At 38.2% G+C, this 24,844-nt stretch overlaps 1 protein-coding gene across 1 annotated transcript in view; it reads left to right on the forward strand.

The window, feature by feature from the left end:
* The window catches only part of GABRA1 (gamma-aminobutyric acid type A receptor subunit alpha1), a 115,694-nt gene extending 106,368 nt beyond the window's left edge, over window positions 1-9,326 (forward strand). The window contains exons 9-10 of the mRNA XM_075275029.1: window positions 4,149-4,351; window positions 8,357-9,326. Coding sequence (XP_075131130.1) covers window positions 4,149-4,351; window positions 8,357-8,662 — 509 coding nt within the window. The 3' untranslated portion in view covers window positions 8,663-9,326. The remainder of the gene's footprint in view (window positions 1-4,148; window positions 4,352-8,356) is intronic.
* Window positions 9,327-24,844: the final 15,518 nt, after the last annotated feature.

The following is a 24,844-nucleotide window of genomic DNA, read 5'->3' on the forward strand; positions in this document are numbered from 1 at the left end:
ACATGATACAGTTGGATTGGGCGACCCTGCCCCTGAACACAACACTAGAGTGTAAGGTCTACATTAGTAACATGATACAGTTGGATTGGGCGACCCTGCCCCTGAACACAACACTAGAGTGTAAGGTCTACTTTAGTAACATGATACAGTTGGATTGGGCGACCCTGCCCCTGAACACAACACTAGAGTGTAAGGTCTACATTAGTAACATGATGCAGTTGGATTGGGCGACCCTTCCACTGAACACACTAAAATTTAAGATCTACATTAGTAACATGATACAGTTGGATTGGGCGACCCTTCCCCTTAACACAACACTAGATTTTAAGGTCTTCATTAGTAACATGATACAGTTGGATTGGGCGACCCTTCCCCTGAACACAACACTATTATTTAAGGTCTACATTAGTAACATGATGCAGTTGGATTGGGCGACCCTTCCCCTGAACACAACACTAGAATTTAAGTTCTACGTTAGTAACATGATACAGTTGGATTGGGCGACCCTTCCCCTGAACACAACACTAGAATTTAAGGTCTACATTAGTAACATGATACAGTTGGATTGGGCGACCCTTCCCCTGAACACAACACTATTATTTAAGGTCTACATTAGTAACATGATGCAGTTGGATTGGGCGACCCTTCCCCTGAACACAACACTAGAATTTAAGTTCTACGTTAGTAACATGATACAGTTGGATTGGGCGACCCTTCCCCTGAACACAACACTAGAATTTAAGGTCTACATTAGTAACATGATACAGTTGGATTGGGCGACCCTTCCCCTGAACACAACACTAGAATTTAAGGTCTACATTAGTAACATGATACAGTTGGATTGGGCAACCCTTCCCCTTAACACAACACTAGATTTTAAGGTCTTCATTAGTAACATGATACAGTTGGATTGGGCGACCCTTCCCCTGAACACAACACTATTATTTAAGGTCTACATTAGTAACATGATGCAGTTGGATTGGGCGACCCTTCCCCTGAACACAACACTAGAATTTAAGTTCTACGTTAGTAACATGATACAGTTGGATTGGGCGACCCTTCCCCTGAACACAACACTAGAATTTAAGGTCTACATTAGTAACATGATACAGTTGGATTGGGCGACCCTTCCCCTGAACACAACACTAGAATTTAAGGTCTACATTAGTAACAGGATGCAGATGGTTTGCGCCACCCTTTCCCCAAACACAAATTTTAGGACTAGATTAGTAACATCATGCAGAAGGTTTCTGCAACATCAAAAACTCAACAGTTCTTACCGAAAAGTACATCGACCAGCAAGTACAATGCTTTATGCTTCGCTTTAAACCCTCCAGATCCAAAAATGACAAAAACAATCTGACTGTAGAATAACTATGGAATTGTATAATATCCTGTGACTTCTCACAGGTAACCAGCCAAAAAATATACTAAAAAGCAAAAAAAAACAAAAAAAAAAAAAACAGGAGAATCTGAACTGAAACATGTAAAGAAGTTAATACTTATTGCTCTTTTACAGTATTTGTTATGTTACTCCCTTCACTTACAATTGTTTAGCCCCACCTCTAGATCATGATGTGTATTTCGTTTTTTGATTATTTTTTTTTCGATCATGTCCCCCCAAATCCATTTTGGTCCTGCTGATGTCTGGCTGTCATTTCACAAAAAGGGGACCTTGTAGTCGGAGTAATCCAATTCAGTGGTATGGAGCTCTACATCCATGGTACAACCAACAGAAGGGCATATTAGGAAGAGAAAGGAATTAATGAGGAGCACTGTGTAGTAACTATGTGTACGTCAGAGGAACAAGTTACAACCTGTGAGATAAGAGCTGATGGTAAGCGTGAAGGACACCGAGTCCTGGCTGGACAGTGTTGGTAGTATCAAGGGATGGAATGAGCAGTAGTCCATGATTTTGCAATATCCCAGAGGTAGTAGTGTGAAGTGTTATTCATCTTCCTGTGTATCACAATTAGTCATTCAAGGGTTAGTATTTGGGTGTGCAAGTGAATGTAAATTTGGCCTTAAAAGGAGACAGTGCCCTATATAGGCCTTGGACTAGAAGTGTGTCTGCCACTGTTGGGCCAAGTATTGTGTGATGTCACATTCCACACTGGAGGCCAAAGAAAGGTGCCATCTGTAAAAAGTAGTTTCTTCCCTACTAAGTGACTGGGTGCTACTCTATGCCTTGCTGTAGATTGTAACCCCCTTGAAAACTAAGACTTCATGATGGATCTGTATGTCAACAATCATTTTAGCATAGCCTTGGTGTGAAATTCTGTGGAGGTCAAGATCTTCAACAAAAAAATAAAGAACCACTCACAAAAGGTCAAGTCACTTAACAATCAGGTTTGTTTAATGCAATGCCATTTTGGGGAGCCCATCTTACAAGGAGGACTACTCTGCAGTTACTAGCAAGTTATTGATACATCCATTGATCTTGAAGACCTATCATAAGTGAGGATATATTTCAATGTTATTCATATCATAAAGCATTATGGCTATGAATATTGAATGCTCAAGACACCAAGACTGAACAAGTACAGAGGATACAGGAAAGAACGAGAAAGCACTGGAGCAGTCCAAAGTCCTTGATGTTGCTCATCCTGCTTATAAGGGATGTCCCATGGAATCTTTGAGCCTCAGAGAAGAACCTAGAGAAAAATATCTATGGCGTTGCTGGCAGAAAGAAACAGTGGCAATCAATAGTTCTAGTTTGGTAAAGAGATTTCTTGTGCCCAATTTTAGATGTAGTCATAGATTCCTTTTACCATTTAGGGTAAACTGGGAAAATTTATGTAGAAGACCACTACAAAATACGTTTAGGGGGATTCCACGTAAGAATTTGAATTTGTCATGAAGAAAAGTTATGTCTAACTTTTGAAATGCTATGTAAACAATAGGAGAAATAAGTTCACATAGCAGGCAAACAAAACATAATTTCTAAAGCAATATATTTAGGAAAAGTCTTCAATTTACATAAGCTACCGGTATAGATAGGATCCTTGAGATGGGACAACTCCTTAAAGGAGTCCATGGAATGCTTTTCTTTTTTTGGAAAGAAAGCGAATTTGCAAGAATAGGTACAGGCTGAACAACACTTTCCAGACACAAAAAAAGTGATGGAGTTATTGTAACATTTCACAATTCACTACTACAAACTGCAATACTGAACAAATGGTTTTGATGTCCATAAGTGCATCTCTTAGGCGACAGCACCAGAATAGAATGGAAACTGCAGCCAAAATCGTCAGAGAAGTTGAAAAGAAATCACCTTCCTGCACTATTGACCTGCTATGTAAGAATAAGGATTGTTCTACTCAAAGGGGTTTTATAGGGCTAACTAAGTAAGTAAGACTCCCTTACAGCAGCTAGCCCTTAATGTATCTGGATATAAATAGAGATGAGCAAACACTGTTCGGATCAGCCGTTCCGAACAGCACTCTCCCATAGAAATTAATGGAAGCACCTGGCACGTACACTTTGCCGGCGGCCGGTCGCCGTGCCAGGTGCTTCCATTCATTTCTATGGGAGCGTGCTGTTCGGAACGGCTGATCCGAACAGTGTTCGCTCATCTCTAGATATAAACAAAACAGTGGCACCACATACGTATAACGTCTACTGTAAAATCCATATAATCAACCAGGAATTAGAAATTATTTATGTATTTCTATATCTAGCTGGAAACTCTTTAGTACTTGTAGGTGCCGGTACGTGGTCGACTCTGTACTACCAGATATTCAGGTAACAAAAACTACCAACACTACCATCATCTGGATTATAAGGAGTTAAGCAGAGGGTAGACTTCAGGGACCAGGCATACAGTATTAGGTCAACAGCATTCCAGTCTATTGTGAGAGAATACACTGAGAGGTTAGAGTTGGCTATTTAGATATTCTATGTATACATCTTAAGCCGTTCAGGTTGGATAGATCAAACACTTGAGAGTGCCACTATTGTAAATCCTCTGTGCTCTTAAACACTAGAAGGAGATTTATTTTGCCACCTTAGGATGCTAATTATTCTTTTCATATTATATATTACTTTATGGAGAGTTGCTTCGATAGGTTTTGGATACGTTTGAAGGATCAAGTGCTCGGGAATAAATCAAGATAACAACTTGCCAACTCTGACTGTTTTATTTGCAGGTGTGACAACAGTACTTACCATGACGACATTGAGTATCAGCGCCAGAAATTCTCTTCCAAAAGTTGCCTATGCCACAGCCATGGACTGGTTTATAGCCGTGTGTTATGCATTTGTATTTTCTGCATTGATTGAATTTGCAACAGTAAACTATTTTACAAAGCGAGGTTATGCGTGGGATGGAAAAAGTGTCGTTCCAGAAAAGGTAATTATATTTTCAGATTATATCATTATATTTTGCTGTACACAGTGGGTTTATAATGTATGGAGGTTTTTATTGTAGCAGCTCAGTTATATAGTCACAAATCTTGCCATCCTACATATGTTTTTTATGAAAATAAAAACACTGATGGATCATCTTTAACATATGTGATTGATGGGGATCCAACCATTGGGACCACCACTGCTAAGCAAAAACTGAACTGAACAAACAGTAGCTCCAGGTAGCTGAAACACTGGCCCAGACTTACTATTAGACAGCACTAATTTAGATAGGTATTCTGAAAATAGGAAAGATTTATCACAGTTACTAAAGAAACATCAGATTTATCACAGTGACTAAAGATACACCAGATTTATCACAGTGACTAAAGATACACCAGATTTATCATCCAGCATTAGACTGATTAGGCTGCATTTATACCACCTTTTAGTTGGCTTACTTTGTGCCACAACTTTTCAACACTATTTTGACACATTTTGGAGTAACGTGGAATATTTAATCGACACCTCCTTTTTATGAGATTCCACTCCCAAATTTCTAAAATGTTGGAAAATTGTAGCCCAACATAGATGCACCACATTGCGCCATGTTCCCGCCAGAGTCTAGTCTAAACCACAACAGTAAGTCAGATCCACTGTATCTGGAAATGCAATGAAGTGCAATACCATAAATCCTTCTTCTAATTGGACCAACCACGCATGTTGGCTTATCCCAAGAATAGGCCGTCTGCGTTCATTCCGGGAAAACTCCTTTGTATACTTTACTGATTTGAGGGTACCGATTAGAGGCGGGTTTTAGACAATGCTTTTTACTTAAAGGGATTTTCCCATCTCAGTGTTTCAGCAGCTTTGCCTGCAGTCTGTTCTTCTCATTTCCTGTATTTCTCTTCCCCCTCCTCCCTCTTGCTAAATGGGACACAGAACACTTATGCAGGTCACATAATATGCAGATGCTTGTACAGAATAGACTCAGTGTTGTCTATGTGTTTATATAGAGAGATAACAGACTGGGCTTTATCAACAAACTACAATTAGCTGAAAGTTTGTCCTGCTGGCAGAGCAGTGAGTGACATCACTTGTTCTATAGGTCGGTGGTTATAGCAATGCTGTGTAAATAATGGGAGGAATAAGGTCATATAGCAGGCACACAAAGCAGAATTTCTAACTCAATATATTTAGGAAAAGTCTTCAATTTGCATAACCTACCAGTAGAGAGAGGATCCTTGAGATGGGACCACCCCTTTAAGAATTGCATGCAGATTTAATTGTAGTTATGAGTAACACATTTCCGCCATGCCAGTAAAACAGAGGTCTTCAGTTAATGTCCATTTGAAATGCATAGTTACATGAGCTACTCATCATTACAATTAAAAACTGCATGCAGTTCTTTAGTGAAGGAGCACCATGTGAACACAACCTTAAGATGAATCTTGTTATCCTAATCAGACATTTACTTGAATTATCATGTCTGTCTATCTATCTATCTATCTATCTATCTATCTATCTATCTATCTATCTATCTATCTATCTTCTTAGCCTATAGTTTGTCTACGAGTCACATACAATAGACCATATGATCAATATGAACTCTATAACCATCTTATGTGCTGCATATGGTATAACTTTTAAGGAAACATATGCAGTCCCGTGTGTTCACTGTTTCATGTACCAGCAATTGCAGCTTGAACTCTAACAATATTACAGAAGTATTAAAACAGCATATGTGATGAAGACTATGAAAACCTATACTGCAATGTTATCTATACTACCCACTCTTCAGAAGTCAAACACAACCTTGCCTATCAACATTAATGGAACATTGCCACCCAGTGGCTTCATCTGAAAGCAAATGTACATTACCACGCACCGAGCCTTTTAGTTTATATAAAACATTTGCTTTAAGTAAATTATGAATTAAGCAGGACATCTCTATAGAGGATTATAATAATTATAGTCAGGAGTAGCGTAAAACCCATCTAATCTATTATTAATAAAAGTGACTTTATAGCAGATTTCGTAATAGAATACTAAAAGTCATCTGGCTATACAGAGTGACAAAGCAGATGATAGAATTTACCTATCATGATAATCTAGAAATCATACTTTTGTTGTGATGATTAATATTATAATTATACCAAAACATAAACTGCTTAACTATCATTCTAGATTTGTCATTAAATATAAACTTCCATATAGTACAATACTTCATTTATGCAGAATATATTATTGCAACCACTTTCCGATAAAAAGTTGCAAAAAAATTTCTGAAATAAATCTGCCATAAGTCATATGCGGTAAATATACTGTAGATGCGAATACTTTTTATTATTTATTATTCATATGTCAATGAAGGAAAAATGCTTTCCCGGGAATCTATAGCGAAGACAAGGCAAGCTAAGACACAGCACTGTCCCAATTAGCATATGAATAAAAAGGTGATTGTGACCGGAGCCCCATGGGCTGGAAACGTCGTGATTTGCCTGCCGTGAAAAAAGAAGGAAAAATCGTGGCGTTTTACAGTACAGGCAAAGCAGATGGGATTCAATCTAATCCCATGCCTATTTTGCAGTAAAAAATGCCGTGTGGACATGCCGCAATTTACAACACCGGCACGGTTTTGGAAATCGAAGCATGTCAATTATACCTACGGAAACTCCGCCGATTTCCCCATAGGTATAACTTTAACAGAAAGTCCGCAGAAGAAAACTCTGCGAACTTTCTATTTAAAGCGCTGCAGGAAGATCTACGATGTGTTGCCTCCATGGTTTTTCCCATAGCACTTTTTTGTTGGGGGACGTCCCGTGGGGCCTTAGTCTTACATGGCAATTGGACTCCAAAGCTGAATAAGGGTATGTTCGCACTGAGTTTTTTTAGAAGTGGATTTTGACACGGAATCCGCCTCAAAATCCAATGCCAAAAATGGCTCCCATTGACTTCAATGGGAGCTGCTCGCTTCTTTTTTCCGCTAGCCAGTAGCAGAAAAAAGAAGTGAGATGCCCTATCTTGCCACAGCCACAGCGTCTGCGGCGTGAGACTCCCTCCTGATTAGGCCCATTCATTTGGAATGCCGCAACAGGATGCCGGTGCACTGCATCAGTATTCCGTTACGGCTAGCCACACATTATGGCCACACAAGGAAACTATTTTCTGCCATGTGAACATACTCTAAGAGAGTCACAATTGGAGACTGTAGAATCACATCTACAAGGTACTGGGATTGGGTTTATAATGATTTCACTGCTCAATAACTCCCTTTAAAGGGGTATTCCCATGTACATAATTATTTTTAAATTTGTAGATAATTAAAAGTTAAAAAATTTTGCAAATATAAGTAATTAAACAATTTGCAGAGTTTTAAAGATTTTCTCTAAATATCTTGTGGTCACAGTCTGTTGTCTTGATCGTTTGCCAGTGGATACGACCATGAATGCAGGACCTTTCTAAGGTCAGAAAATCAGCCATGATTTCTTTATTGTGGCCGGGATATCTTCTGATACATGTAGTATCCCTGCCTGATAACCCGGGTACAATAAGGAAATCATAGCTGGGTTCCTGACAAGTCCCAGACCATAGAAAGTTTCTGCAACCGATCAAGATAACAGACTGTCACCACTAAGAAAGTTAGAGAAAATTTTTAAAACTTTGCAGAATTTTTAATTACTTATATTTGCAAAAATGTTTAACTTTTAATTATCTACAAATATAGATATGATTATGTACATGGGAATACCCCTTTAAGTCAAATACACTAAATATAGGGAAAAAAATATCATATTCATCTATTCATCCACATAGTGTTTTTATGATTTATTTAGGAAGTTTATGCATAAACGACTAACTAATTTGAATATGATGGCTGTGCCTCTAGATAGCAAAGTAACACATTGCAGACAGATAATACAATGTTTTCGATCTTTTCGTATTGTTCTCTGTATGGTATGATATGGTTACAGGCAAATGTTGCTGATGCATTTTTTTCTTTATCCAGCCCAAAAAAGTAAAGGATCCACTTATAAAAAAGAACAACACCTACGCTTCGGCAACAGCAAACTACCCACCTATTGCTCGAGACCCTGGTCTGGCGACTATTGCTAAAAGTGCAACTATAGAACCAAAAGATATTGAACCAAAACCAAAGCCTGCAGAACCCAAGAAGACATTCAACAGTGTGAGCAAAATTGACCGACTCTCAAGAATAGCATTTCCGCTACTTTTTGGAATCTTTAACTTGGTCTACTGGGCAACGTATCTCAATCGGGAGCCAGCGATCAAACCATCAGCGCCACCTCAATAACCCATCAACTCATATATCAATGTTCTGTCTTTTGCACTGGGAATTGCTTCCAGTATTCAACACGGAATAATTCCTATTTGCCATATTGCCTCTGTCTTAAGGAAATTGAAGGTTTGCTTATGAAACATAGTTTAAATACAAAAACTAGAGGAGGCCAATGCTTGATGCCACGGTTCCAATGTGTTGGGTGTACAGTAAAAGAGGTATCTGCTAAATCTTGTTTCTTATACCGAAAATGCAAAACTAGACCTCATGTTTGTAAGATAGCGTGGTGGTAAAACCGGATAGCAGTTACAGATGTGTCCTGTTCTCGATATCTACCACCCGTAGCTTGGAGGAATATGCTATATAGTTGGCCAATGACAGATGCTGTAAATAATGGTACGTCATGTGATAACCATTACCGTACGACCACAAATAGAATTTAGGTTCAAAGAAAATTTTACTATAGACTAGTTATGGGGTTAGGATGGCTTCTGAATTGTATCGTAAGTGCTGTTCACCCTACGAACTATAGAACGCAGATAACTGGATTTGCAATACCGAAACATACTCAATCCTTGCTATAGGTACTAGGCAATGTTTCACGCTATGAAATGCTTCTCAGACCATACCCATTAAGTCGTGCGTACAGAAGACTATTACATACTCAAAAAAATATAAAAATAATAATAATAATAATAATATCAATGGTTAAACCGAAGCATTCCCTTTGCAAAACAAATCACCCAACTATCTATTTATCTTAGAACTGGTGATATGAACACTTTTATTATATTAGGTTGATAGATATAGTATACAATCTTAAAATCTGCACCCTTAAAATATTAGACTGCTATTGTATATGAATAGTAAGTAGGATACTATTTCATCATGAATGATTCATTATTGCTAAGCATTGCCACGGAAGTTTTTCAGAGGTCTATCTTTTTGGATTTTTTTAGTTGTCTCCATTACCTTAAATACAAACCTTAAACATTAAGACGCTTGTGACATTGGTTTGTATTGGAAAGTAACATGGAAATATACAGGGAAAATAACATTTGCACAGCTACTGTGAAATGTGGCACAAGACGCATACAAAGGGGGCTTACCAAGAAGTAAGACCCTATAATAAAACGTAGTATAAGCCAACCCCTAGTAAGAGACCTGCTACATGTAACTTTTTTTGTATTTAAAAACGTGTAATAAAATTCTGCCTGTCTGCGACCACCAATAGGTGGAGCTAAACGCATATAAATTTATACTAATAGTTTTGAACACAAGAGCTATATGAAATCTAAGCTGGCTTTATGCATTATGTAGGTGGACGACACATCTGCTCCTTAACCCCTACATACTGTATCTTCATGCTCAGTTCATCCAAGAATTCATGTATTCTCAATAGGTAGAGGGCTGGTTCACATCTGCATTCGGTATTCTGTTCGGGGAGTGCACTTGGAGAATCCCTTAAAAAGCGGTTAGTGAAGAAACCACACAGACCGCATAGACTATAATGGGGTCCGTGTGTTTTCCGCACAAATCATGCGGAGAGATGCATGGACCACTGCAAGGACCACTTTTCTTTCTGCATGTTTCCTGCGGAAATCACACGGACCCCATTATAGTCTATGGGGTTCGTGTGATTTCTTAACTAACCGCTTTTGAATGCATTCGGTATTCCATTCATGGGGGTCCCCAAGCGGACTCCCCGAACAAAGAAGTGAACCAGGCCTAAGATGCTGCCAGATTCCTTTATCTCCTTAAAATCGGGTGAGGAATTTGAAATCTATCCTTACAGCAGAAGTCGAAAGTTGGCAGGTCCCGATATAGGTTCAATGGTTGGCCGATCCAGCCAAAATTTCCAGCTTTGGTGGATGTCCATTTAACTTTAGCGTTCCTCTGTTGGTAGTTATAAGCTGGAAGTAGTTTAGTGCAAGTTCATTGCTTCACCATGGGCCCCATAACCGTTGCATGGTTTGCCTCTATGATGGTAGTTATTTTTACTTTGATGACTAAAAATAGATATTTTCACATTTTACCTAAATGTAACCCACGTTTGAAAGCACTTAAACTGCATTAGATGGACATAACTTCTTAAATTTTTTGGATTTTAATTTTTTTTCAGGATTTGCAGATGTTTGGTTTTACAGTTTGTGATATCTACAATATGAATGTGCTTATATGTTGACTCGTAGTTACTTTACATCCTACAATCTTTTGTACATTGACATAAAACATAACTAACCCTGTGATATCATCTATGAGCGAAGTATCTATTTTATATGGGCAGGAGAGTAAGTGGAATTTTTTTTTCTTCAAAATAAATGTATGTAACAAATCGATGCGCAAATCCTGTTCGGCCGTAAACAGAGAATATGGAGCCAATGACACGATAGGAGGACCATGGGAAATGTAAAAATGGGCGCTAACGTTAGCTGGTGGACACCATTGCACCCCTACCCATTTTGGGCAGGTGACCCCATTTATTTTCCATTACCTTTAAGATAATTCTTCCTATTTCGGTTATATTCTGTTCGAAATGGAATCCTTGCACAAGTTCAAAGTCATGGAGGCAGCCATCGTTGGCTGGGCTCTCTCTCCAAACCAAGCGCTCCATAGAAAATGCCTAGGCTGTATGTATGGTACACAAATTACTATATTTGTCACAAATTCTTGTATTAGAATTTTTTTTTTGTACAAGATTTATGTATATTCTTTAGAGATGAGTGAACAGTAAAATGTTCGAGGTTCTCGGGACTACTCGAATCGAATATCGAACCCTATTATAGTCTATGGGGGGAAAATGCTCGTTTCAGGGGTAGGCAACATTCGATCAAATTATACTTACCAAGTCCACGAGTGAAGGTCAGGCTGAATCCTCCGAGCAGTCTTCTCCGTGCAGCGTCCCTGCGGCATCTTCCGGCTCTGAATTCACTCTGTCAGGCATCGGGCCTGGGAAGAGCCGACTGCGCATGCCCGCACTACAAGCGGACATGCGCAGTCGGCTCTGCCCAGGCCCGATGCCTGGCAGAGTGAATGAAGAGCCGGAAGACACCGCGGGGAAGCTGCACGGAGAAGACTTCTAAAGGTAGGAGAAGAACCAGCGTTGACTGGCCGACTGTATAGCATTCTGCCAATCAATGCTGGTTCTGCATCGAACTTTTACATTCGAACAGCAAGTGGTACTCGATTGAGTATGAGTATTTCGAATAACGTAGTATTCGATCGAATACCTACTCAATCGAGTTCTACTCACTCATCTCTAATATTCATATATGGCAAACCAGATGAACAAATCGTATAATGACAGCTCAGTTATGATACCGTAATATTCACTCGTAGATAACGTTTAGTACTTGCTAAGATATTTCATTATCTATTTGTGAACATAGGTTAAAACTACAACATTTTTCACATGACTTTGTTTTTTTAATGTATTATGATTCATATTTTTTAAAATTATAGCTTCGATCAGAAATCATTGCACAGAATTTACAATTTTTAGGTGAGCTTTAATGTATGTGTCTAAGTTTAGGCGTATTTATTGTAATGTAGCGGCTACAATAGCTTAATACTCGGACCTAGGGGTTAGTGAAAAGCTTACATGTATTTCATAGGCTCATGAATACAGCTTTAGCTTAAAGGCCATATGCAATTTTACAAGCCACTTTTGTTGCTGTAATGCGTCTTATTAAGATATATTTAATGTGTTTTTTTGCATATAGCTGCTATGCAGACCCCATTGGGAAAAACAAAACAAAACATGGTATGCCATTTTCCTTCAATGATTATAAAGGAAGACTCTGTATAAACAATTGTGAAATGGGCCTACCTTAAATAAATCTGCCCTCTGTTGTCCTCCTTATAGGTTAGCAAAAGTTTTTTTTGCAAGGCTGCTTCCATTCTTAATTTACACTTTATCTACATGGTAACTTTGGTCGCAACCCCTGTTGTGTGATGAAATATCATGTCTTCTATGATTTCTTTACTAATGTGAGGCCTGGTTCACATCTGCATTCGGTAACCCGTTCAGGTAGTCCATATGGGCCCCCATGAACAGACTACCGAATGCATTGGCAAGCAGTCTGCAGTGAAAACACACGGACACCATAGACTATAATGGGGAACGTGTTCTTTCCATGCAGGAAAGTAGATTGTTCAGTACTTTCTGTCCGCATGTTTCGTACGGACACCACGCAGAAAACACATGGACCCCATTATAGTCTATGGGGTCCATGTGCTCTCACTGCTCACTGCTTGTCAATGCGTTCAGTAGTGCGTTTGGCAGTCCGTTTTTTTTGGGGGGGTCCACATGTGGACTCCCCGAATGGATTACTGAACGCAGATGTGAACCGGACCTGAGTGAATGGGGTTATACGTCAGGTGTCTTAATGAAGAGTAAAGAATTACTTGACTCAGTACAGCCAATATAGAGGCTCAGGGAAGTAGATTTTGGTAGTAGTAATTGTGGTCAAATGTTGACCAGGTGGACTCTGCAAAAGCCAAATGGAAGCACCAGGACATGAATTGGGATATTACTGTATTTTACAAGGACCATTGTAACAACTGATAATGGTCACACATGAAACCTACTAATCTTCTTCTAAGGATGGCCATACGCATTAGATTTCATGCTTCCATCATGTGGTTGATCAATTAATGATGGGCTTGTTTGTGTGACCAATCCCACCATCCACATCCTAGTATCCAACATGACCAGGACTAAAGACGACTACATTTGACTGCATTAACAGAGCCGATTGATGACCGAAATGGGCAGCACGGTAGCTGGTGTTTTGGGTTCAACTCATCTGACTAAGCTCTGGTTCATATCTGCATTTGGTATTCCATTCGGGGAGTCCGCATGGACAAACGGTGAGCAATGAAAGCAGACGGACCCCATAGACTATAATGGGGTCTGTGTGCTAGAGAGGAAAGTAGTTCATGAAGTACTTTTCTCTTTGCATGTTCCGTGCAGACACTGTGCGGAAAACACACGGACCACATTATAGTCTATAGGCTTCGTGTGCTTTCATAACTACACCGCTTGTCAATGCGTTCAGTATTCTGTTCCCTTGCAGACTCCCTGAAAGGAATACTGAACGCAGATGTGAACCAGGCCTTAGAACTTCTGCAAGGAGTTTGTATGTTCTCTCTATTTTTACATGGTCTTCTACTGGGTACTCCAATATCTTCCCACACTCCAAAAACCAATAGGGGATTTAGATTGTGAGCTCTATATGGGACAGTGACTGACAAGGTTTGTAAAATACTGCAAAATATGTTGATGCTTTACAATTAAAACAGATACATAAAATGGACAAAATCGGCCATTTCCACCACGGAAAGTATAATGTGTATGGTCCGCTTTAGAATAGTCCAAATACTATCACGCTTCATATGATGTAAAAAAAAATATCAAAAATTTAATATCATCTGTTCTGCATGGACAAGGCCTGAAGGTAAAAGATTTTCAAGTAGAAAGTCCATATGTTTTGTTAGACCATTGTACGGCCTTGTGCTTGCTTGTTTACATGAATGTCAGTGTGAGGGTTATTATAGATCATCATAATTCATATTGCATGCGCCTTTCTTGATCCCAAAGTATTGGTGGTTTATGATTACTACTTGGATGCATGTTTCTTGAAAAGTGAATAGTAGTAAACATAATAATCAGCATTAATATGTGAAAAATACTGCAAAAAAAAAAAAGCCCTTACTAATGTGACCGTGGGTTCAATTCTCTATTCTTGGAGACCCCATGAGAAAAATCTCCATACCTCACATCTTGTTAAGTTGCCAATTTGTTACTCAATAGACAGATTGAGTAACACAGAGCAAGTCTTATATTATATCAAACGTTGTATTTTTATGTGAAAAGGGAATATTGAAAAAAGATATCGAGCCGTACAAGAAAAATATAGGATATAATGTCACACACAATGATTGTGCATGTCTTTTTATAATCTGTTATTAGAGTTTTTTTTAATTAAAAACAGAGAAGATCAAATATGTAAAAATTCCACTCTGCATTGATTCGCCAATATTTTGATTCTCCGGGTTCCTAGTGAATGCCATATCATTCATCATATCATCATGGAACAGCCATTCCGAACAGCACGCTCCCATAGAAATGAATGGACGTAGCCCGCACGCGGAGGGTTAAGTGACCGGCCGCCAGCAAAGTGTACGTGCCAAGTGCTTCCATTCATTTCTATGGGAGCGTGCTGTTTGGAACGGCTGATCCGAACAGTGTTCGCTCATCTCTACATATCACCTTTTTGATCAATCTTGGTTTGTGTATTTGGGATGAAAACCTACCGAAAATATTATTTTACATAGTATAAGTGCTTAAAGGGATTTTATCACTAAAGTCAAATTTTTTCTCGATCACACGTAGGAATACCCTTAAGAAAGGCTATTCTTCTCCTACCTTTAGATGTCTTCTCCGCGCCGCCGTTTGGTAGAAATCCCAGTTTTCGTCTGTATGCAAATAAGTTTTCTCGCAGCACTGGGGGCGTCCCCAATGCTGCAAGAGAAATCTCCATCTTCTTCTGGAACGGCCTCTCTGCACGTCTTCTTCCGGAGCTGGGTTCAAACTTTTACGCATGCGCAGTTGGCTCTGCCGTCGGGCCTCAGGCAGAGCCAACTGCGCATACCCGCCTGGTGTAAGCGGCCATTTTCTTGTGGCCGCTTACACAGTAAGCTGGGGTAAGCAGTCACAAAAAAATGACCGCGGGCATGCGCAGTCGGTTCTGCCTGAGTCCCATTGACAGAGCTGACTACGCATGTGTAGAAGTTTGAATCCAGCTCCTGAAGAAGACGCGGAAGAAGATGGAGGTGGCACTGGAGAGTTCTCTCACAAAATTGGGGACATCCCCAGTGCTGTTTGAAGGAAAACAGGGATTTCTACTGAACAGCGGTGTGGAGAAGCCATCTAAAGGTAGGAGAAGAATAGCCTTTCTTAAGGCTATTCCTACATATGATTGAGAGAAAATGTGATTTTATTGATATAATTCCTTTAAGGTTGAGGCCCCATGTTGCGGAAATGCAGCTTTTTCTGTTGCAGATTTTGTTGCCGTTTTTAAGCCAAAGAATGGCTACAACAGGAATGGCAGATATATAGGAAGTTCTTATACTTCTCTCTTCTGCTCAATCCACTCCTGGCTTTTGGCTCAAAAAACCGCAGCAAAATCTGCAACAAAAAAAGCAGCATTTCCGTAACATGGGGCCTCAGACTAACAGTTGTTTTTGATGATGCTCCCCCCCCACACTTAAAAATCAACAGATATTTCTGGCTCCTTAAAATGTAATAGATCCCAGGGTTAATGTGAATGGATACTTTTTAACGCATTATTTTTTCAAAAAATATTTAGAAAACACAAAAAAGTAAGTTCCATTGTGGACACGTCCCATTTTTGTAGGGAAAAAACAAAGAATCTGACTGAACTGTTACACATGAATGTATTTGTTATCTTGCATGTCATAACAATAGACAGGATATGTCAAAAGAACTTTCCTTAAAGAAAAAGGTAAAAGGATCCTCAAATGGATCCAAAGTCTAGTCTGAAGGTGACTTGAAGGTTCACACTTGTGTTACTAGCAATTGTGTTTTGTCACATTAGCAAAAACATGAAGGAGGATATCTTATTTATTGAGATTAAAAACACTTAAAAATACAACTGTGAAAGAAATTAGTATATGGTTTTGTGTGGTTCTAAAACTGAGAGCACTAAATCTTTGGAACCTATTAGACATGAGCGAACACTGTTTGGATCAGCCGTTCCGAACAGCACGCTCCCATAGAAATGAATGGAAGCACCTGGCACGTACACTTTGCCAGTGGCCGGTCGCCGTGCCAAGTGCTTCCATTTATTTCTATGGTAGCGTGCTGTTCGGAACGGCTGATCCAAACAGTGTTCGCTCATCTCTAGAACCTATATATACAGGGTGGGCCATAAGTATGGATACACCCAGATAAAATTGAAAGTGGTTGCTGATATCACCTTACCTTTTGTGGCCTATTATTACATGGGAGGGGGAAACATTTGAGGCTGGGTGACGCCCATGGCGGCCATCTGCAAAGCCGGCATTTTGGATTCAACTTTACTTTTTTCAATGGGAAGGGGGTCATGTGACACATCAAACACATGGAGAATTGCACAAGAAAAACAACGGTGTGCTCATTTTTAACGTAGCTTTATTCATTATCGAGTTATTGACGCATTTCTGATATGGAGCAACAACAGTAACCCACTAAAGGATGTGCTCAAAGTGCTGCCCATTGTGGTGAATTGTCAACGCGATTCTCTTGTCCCACTCTTGAGATCTGGAGACCTTGGGTGTTTCCATATCTGGGTGTATCGATATTTATGGCCCATCTGTGTGTGTGTGTGTGTGTATATATATATATATATATATATATATATATATATATATATATATATATATATCAGGTACTGCTGATCCCACCCACATAAAGACTGACATCAGTGTATGAACAAATAAGGCTGATAGGCGGCATGCTTGCTTGCAACAATGCGCCATGAATGTACGGCACGAGCCAAGCTTCTGCAGACCTGTTCATAGGAGCCAACAAGCACGGCCAATTACAGTGCATGAACACCATATACAGGGTCTGTGTAATAGGTTCTAAGTCCAGTTATATGCAAGAGGCCCAAAACAGATGACAAAATGTACCTGCCAAACAAAAACAGAAGCCAACTGCTCATATGCAAACAGACACTTAAAAAACTGAAGCAATTATGTTAATAACCAGTTGCTCATTTGCTGTATTTTGGATGGCTTGCCCCCCCTCCCCCCGCCTCCAAAAAAAAAAATTAATAAACAAATTTTTAAAATCAAGATAATTAATTAATGGTAAATATTTTGACTAGGTTTAATAGATAGATATTATCAGCCTTCCTTCTACTGTATTACTTAAACAATGTATCTCTAACATTGTGGATGCATTGTACACCCCTAACCTTTATTCTTAAAATGGAATGTTAAACATTGCTATGTCTGTCCATGGTATGCTTGTACACGTTACAATTTGAGTCAATTTAGTAAACTTGGGTAATAGGATGCATAAAGACTCACGTTACATTGTTTCCATTCTGTCAAGGGTTTCATTATTGGATATTACAATGATAACCCATTCTACAGTCATTCAAAACAGTGGAAACTGGAACGCACATGCAACGAGATATTTTTTAAAGCTTATGATTGGGAGGGAAATAACCGATGTGTTCCAATTTTTTGGGGAGAATAGATGTATATTATAGTTCAACATAAAATTAACCGCCAATAGATTGTCTTTTTGGCTCAAACCGCCGTCAAAGGGTAATATTTTTATTACATTAAGGAGATCATAGCAGAATAATTTGTACTATTTTCAATGTTTCGCTCACTCGCATGCAAATTTATAAAATGTGTAATTTGCTTTGCCCTTTTTCTCGAACACATACAGTATCATCGAAATTTCTCTTTCGTTTTTGCTTTATTTTGTAATACTGGAAACGTTCTGTATATTTATATACAATATTTCGTCTAAGTATATCATTGATATTGCCATGTCTATGATTCATAGTAAAGCCATTGCAACATGTACAATATGTTCTTTTTAAATTGTATTGACTATGTACTAAATCTGATGTACTAAAATGTCACAAATCGAAACTGATAATGGAAAAAAATTTTGGAAAAAATTTGGGAAACAATTTTGTCATAACTTCATTTGCACAATATATCTGCAAGATTCTTAAACATGGCTCGTGAATTTGAATTGAAAGCACGTATCGTATGCTAGTATGTTATTATATAGGTTGACAATACTAAATGACAAGATTACGTACAATAAATCCTAATTTGTTTGCTTGTCCACATGAAACTGTTAACAAACATTGTCAAATTTTGCATTAGTATAGCTTGCCTTAAATTTAGAAAAATTTTCTGTTTCGTTGTAAATGGTCTGTGGACGTTACAGATGACTTACTGTACAACAATTTCCGCATCAGTGTTTTTTTTTTACCCATATTTGATTCACCTAGCAAACCTATTTCATCTTAAGACAGAAGAAACATCGACGTCGTTATTTAAACAATTTCATTGCGATTTCAGTAATGTAAAAATGTAGCATTAAATGCAGAACTCATACACAGAAGAATGTACAGAATACAATAGATTTTATTAAGTAATGTTTTTACAGTAGCAATATATTTGTAGGAACACTATGTAAGGGCTTTCAATACTGGATGTCTTTTGGGTAGGTTGGACATTCCCTTTAAGATATTGAAGACAGTTTGGCTGCCTCTCGATCTACCTGCACAAGTGGTAATTCAATGTCAGAACTTGCTAAAGAATACAAAAAAATATTAATTCCAAAATATTGCATATAAAGTGTCTATAGAACTTACACCTATTAATTCTATTAATTATCCTTTATCTCGTCTGCTATAAATGTATTTTATATCTATTTTTCATGCCAATCATGTGTTTGTTACTTGATAAACAGCAAGTTAGTTATATCTGAAGTTATAGTTATAACTTCATATATATATATATATATATATATATATATAGTTATATATATATAGTTATATGAAGTTGGTTATATCTTAATTCAGAAATTGTAGGGCTGGATAATAAGACTCATCCAAATGTACTATATATTTATTGAATTTATTAAAAGTGAATTGAATATTAAAAAAATTGAATGAATTATAATATATAATATAAAATAATAATAATATAATAATAATATATTAAATATAATATAAATTTATTAACATCAACATATAAGTATAGAGAACGGAACAATATTGTTTCTAAAATGATAAATCATACAATTTTTTTTGCATTTAGGCAACACTAGAGGGATTTTACTGTATGTGGATTTATACAGGATTAAAAAATCTTTTGGTTTGAGGGTAATGGACGTCATGAGAATAGTAGTGTGGTTAATTTATTTTATTGCCGATTTATAGGTTGGATTTTATGGACTCGTGACTTTATCCAACTTTATCTACTATTTTACACTATCCTGCGCTCTGACTCACACAGAGACTCTCATAGGAATATATATAGAGAAACTTATATCAATTGAATGTTCTGTACTGTAAAAATGTTGAGAAGAGATTTAAGGGGGGTCCCGAGGTTACTACACCTAACTGTTGTTTAACAAGTAACTTTCGTGCCATCTATGTTTATATGTCATATATATGTAAATGTTCACATACCTTACATTTAGCATTTTTTAGTTACTATCACTTTTTTTAAAAAAAATTTACCCAAAATTCAGTCAAGTATTTATAATATTGGTTGTCGGATCTCTTATTTACATCAATATGTTCTATCTTGAAAAAGCCCTTTAATGGTCAACATGTCAATGATGTGCAATGTTACGGCACTTTTTCCTACCCTTATGTATATTATTGTCTGTGTATTATTTATAACGTTCTATGTATTGTTTTTTTTATAGCTGATGCTTGTCTTAAGAACTTTCTTAATGATTTTATTTCCACATAAATTATAGACTGACCCACCCCTCCGAAAAAAATCATATGTTTAGTCTAAACGTAGCATAAAATTTTTTTAGGCCTTAATGGATTCCTGTTTGGAAATACATTGTCACAATAATTAGTTGTTATACTATAAAAGTTTACCATAACTTGAAAATAATTTAAATAATGTGAATGAATGTACTGTCTATAAGTCATCAGGATGAGACAAACTCTACTGGAATTCAAGCACTGAAATAGGGAAGCAAAAAGGGAATATACCATTTAAATAGTTAGTCTAGTCACATGGCTGGAACCATACCAGACTTCATGAAGTTCTACAGAACTGAAGTTATATCATCATTAAACCCCCCATAGAAGAATACCTACTAACATGTATTAATGGTCATGTATAGAGATGAGCGAGTAGTATTCGTTCGAATATCGAATCCTATTATAGTCTATGGGAAAAAACGGGAATGTTGTTCAGGTTTCCATTGAAACCAAAGTTCAACAACTTGGTTGAGGAGCACAAGGAGGTTTTTGCATTAAATTCAATGGAATTTTCCCGCGTGGTATTCAACCGATACGAGTATTCGATCGAATACTACTCACTCATCTCTAGTCATGTAGGTAGAAGCTACTTGAAGAGGACCCGCCATCTGACTAGTAAATACAGATGTACCTATCCTTACATTTTCCCTTGGTGGACTTAAATAGCTATGTGTGTCCCAAGATGACCAGCCTTTTAAAACAACATGATGTCGCAATACTATTTCATGAGAGGTTTGCCTATGTATGACCATGTGATAGTTGCATTACGAGCTGCAGCCTACTCAGAGTATTGCTAGTCACAATACTGTATTGATTGCGTTTCATTAGGAGTCTGTAACCAAATTAATTCTAAATATTATATTGTAGATATATCAACTAACTGAATGTATATTTTTTATTATGACTTGTTGAGATGCCCAGTTATTTCCAAAACTGCCATCTTTACATTAATAACAATGGAAGTAGTATAACAATATAGCACTGAAAAATAGGGATTGTCAAAAAGCATCTTTTTTTTTTATTTATTTTTTTGATTTACTGGTTAAACAACAATAGTACACCTAGCTCTTCTCTAAGATCAGCAAAATAAAGTTGCTTTATAACTTATAGGGAATTAAGTTGACTTTCCTGATCCGGTGGATGATAATTCACGTTGAGATTCCACCCTCATCACAACCCCTGCTCGCGTGATCACAGGAAGCAACCCGATCCCTTGGATGGTGGAAGGACCATCATCAACATCCGCCACATCAATTAAGTCAATTTAATCTCCCTGGACAATTCCTTTATTTATGTTGTCCAATTTTTACAAATATATCTTATTGTTTGCATAATGAAGAGTTCTACAATTTTCGAAAATGCCTCACAATTTTCAAGATCTATGCGGTCATCCATTGTTTACATCAAGTGGATTGTGATTGGGCCTCAGCCATCATATAGGACATGTCTATGTCATGTTTGATGAAGGAGATGATAGGCACTACTGAGAGCTCCAAGATAAAAAAACGGGACTCGCGCTCCTCACAAGCACACTGGGTACACCGTAAGTATAAAAGGCTATATTGTAGATAATGCATTTTGGGGTGTAAATTGCTTACAAATAGCATACCCCTTCATCAGATCTATACTCTCAGTAGTTACTATCATCTCCTGAAACTCTTTGGTTTTGGTGCACCGGTTGAATGTGACCCTGTATTTGGGTTTATTCCCGTCATCCCCAGCACTACTCGACCAAGTGGTCACAGTGTGTATCTCCAGTACCTGAGGGAGTCGGAGATTGCTACGGATACTCCAAGAGATACATCGGTCCCAGGAGCGCGGCCATTCTGTGATTTTACCCGCATGAGTTCATGTTTGATGAGAGTATAATGTCGATGAGACCCACATGCCTGCTAAGGCCTAAACACAGGCCTCAGTGGTCCCTTGAGGTCACTGACATACTGTAACTTAGGAGGCCAGAAGGGTCTGATAAGACTATGGAATGATGGTTTGTCACCAACTGGCCGCCAATCTATAGTAATGAACAGTGCAACTGTCTGTCCATCAGATGACCGAGGGCTGATCTTTATTCACTGGAAGTAAACAATGGATGACGGTAAGCAAAGATCTAAAAAAATCACAAGGAACTGATGCAAAAAGTATATTGTGAGTTTCTAAATATTCACTATACAGACAATAAGATTTGTTTGTTGGAACTGGACGGCCCCTTTAAAAGTCAAACATTGGATAGGTATACACAATTTTAACTGAACATTCAATCAGCCTGAATCCTCCAGAAACATGTATGCACCACTCGGCTGAGCATTCATGTCTATTTCACTAGGTAGTGGAGAATAAACTACCACTTGCACAGGAATAAAGGACAACCCATGTTTATGTCCTAAGATCTGGCAGTGGGGGTCAATCACATCAGAACACTGAATGACCATGGCAAAGTCTTTGGGATTGGTTGACTTTATCTCATATGTTTGGCCAACTGTAGCACTCCCAAGTCACTCAGACTACCCCGATAGACCATAGGCCTATATCTTAAACAGTAATATGTTTTGGTATTCTCAGTCCATATTGTCATGTTAATTTGTATGTATGTCTTGTCCTGTCCATTATCGATGATGATTTACGTCTCATCACATTTTACATGATTTAAATATTAGTACAATATTGCTTATACTTAACTAAAAAATGGTAAATACACCCTAAGAACCTAGTATTTTGTTGGAAGAAAACACTCAATGCATTCATTGTGACTTGACCAGGGGCCCGAACCACATTTCAATAACTCGTAAGTCGTCATCTATTTCTAATAAGCTAAATAACTATATATATGGTGTTACTTTATTCTGGAAGCTGTCCGTGAAGGATGGCCAAAACTACCTCGGACAATACGAAGTCCATATTGCTGACTAGACCATGAGCAGACCATAAGCTCTTCTAGTAAGCCCCTCCAGCTCCATTAATGGTTGAGTAGAACGTGCATGCGAGATAATACTTAGAATGCCTTCTTTGTCGATACAAAAGGACTGGAATATTCTTTTAACCCTTAAGTACGATCATGGTGTCTATCATCATGATATGGTAGTGGTGTCGGATAGACACCGTGATAGTACTTAAGGGTTAAATGAAGCTCACGACATACAAGGAAACAAACAATTTACGGGACAAAGCTACAATAGTGATCTAAAGAAAATATATATATATATAACAGAGGACACAAACTGTACTGTAAACCAGCTAAGTGACACTAAGTTGGACTCTTAAGGGGGATGTTCCACCTTTTAGTACCTTGTGTAGATATTTGTATAGAATAATTAACTATTAAACTCCAGTTCTATAAATTTAGTGACTATTTATATTGTTACTTTGAGCGTTTAGCTAATGTTCACTTTTTGACCTTTTTTTCTTTCCTAGTTACTACTCATAGCTACCTTTCTGGGCTTGCATTTTGCACACTAGCCGTGTCTATTATTTCCTTAGTCTGCTTTTGCTATGCAATGACAGCATTACATCATATCTTAGTTTGTTAGTATGTGTGGATAGTACAATACTGTATAAACCGAATTGCACAGTTTATCAAAAGGAATGGTATTCTATGTAGCTTTTATACAGTGCTTTGCTAAATCATGTAACAATAGTAAGTCTTCCTTGGGAATAATGATCCACTCTTATAGAGGACAGTTTCTGTTTACTCTTGGGTAATTTTAAAGATGACATTGAATGTTTATTGCACCTCAGTGCAGTGATGTGGCAATAAGTCCTAACAAATCGAATAGAGGTTGCTTATGGCAGGTGCATGTCTTGCTTTATAGAGTTTAGCTAAAGCTCTTTATTTTATGTCAGATTGTAATTCTCTTAAAATAATAAAGTACAAAAAGTTAAATTATGGAGATATGCAAGTGTTTTTATTTGATATATCAAATGTTGTCTACTGAATGCTTCACTTACCAAATAGGTTTTAGATTTTTAAATGGATGGCCACTTATAGCTAAGGCAATGCTTACATGTTTATATTGCTCAATGTGGGTGTAAGGGAATTGCTAGAAGCTGCTGGTGGGGGGAGGGGCACACCAAAAGAGTGAGCCGTAAGCTCACCCGTGGGGTGAACACCCCCCCCCCCCCCATTGTCCCTTCCTGCTTGCCGGTCCTGTCCTAAGCAACAGGCGACAGCTGGTCGACAAGCCCTTCCTATGAAAAAAGCTGGTATTATGTAATGGAATTGCAATAGGAGCAATTCCCCAGTAGCTGCAGGTGAATCCTGGGGGAAGGGGCACAAGACACTTAGCTCTAGGCTGAATCCACCACTGTCCCTACCTGCTTGCCTCGCTGCCCTAGGCGGCAGAGGACAACAGGTCGACAAGCCCTTCCTATATATAAGTGACAACACAGAACGCAGACAAGACAAACAATAACAAAGGGAGGTCAGCTAGCCATGGGTCCGGTAACAGTCAAGCAATGCAGTAAAAAATCGTAATCCAAAAGAATAGTCACAAGGGAAGCCAAGGGTCAGAGGTCAGTAATACAACAGTAGCAGAAAGAAGAGCTTAGCAGGGACAGAGTCACAATAGCCACCAAGCCTGTGTGGACTGATGGCCTGTATATAGGAAGCCAAAGACCCACCCTAGGCTTGATTGGAAGACAGGCTGTCAAT

This window comes from Leptodactylus fuscus, chromosome 5 (genome assembly GCF_031893055.1).
Source record: "Leptodactylus fuscus isolate aLepFus1 chromosome 5, aLepFus1.hap2, whole genome shotgun sequence".
Lineage (NCBI taxonomy): Eukaryota > Metazoa > Chordata > Amphibia > Anura > Leptodactylidae > Leptodactylus > Leptodactylus fuscus.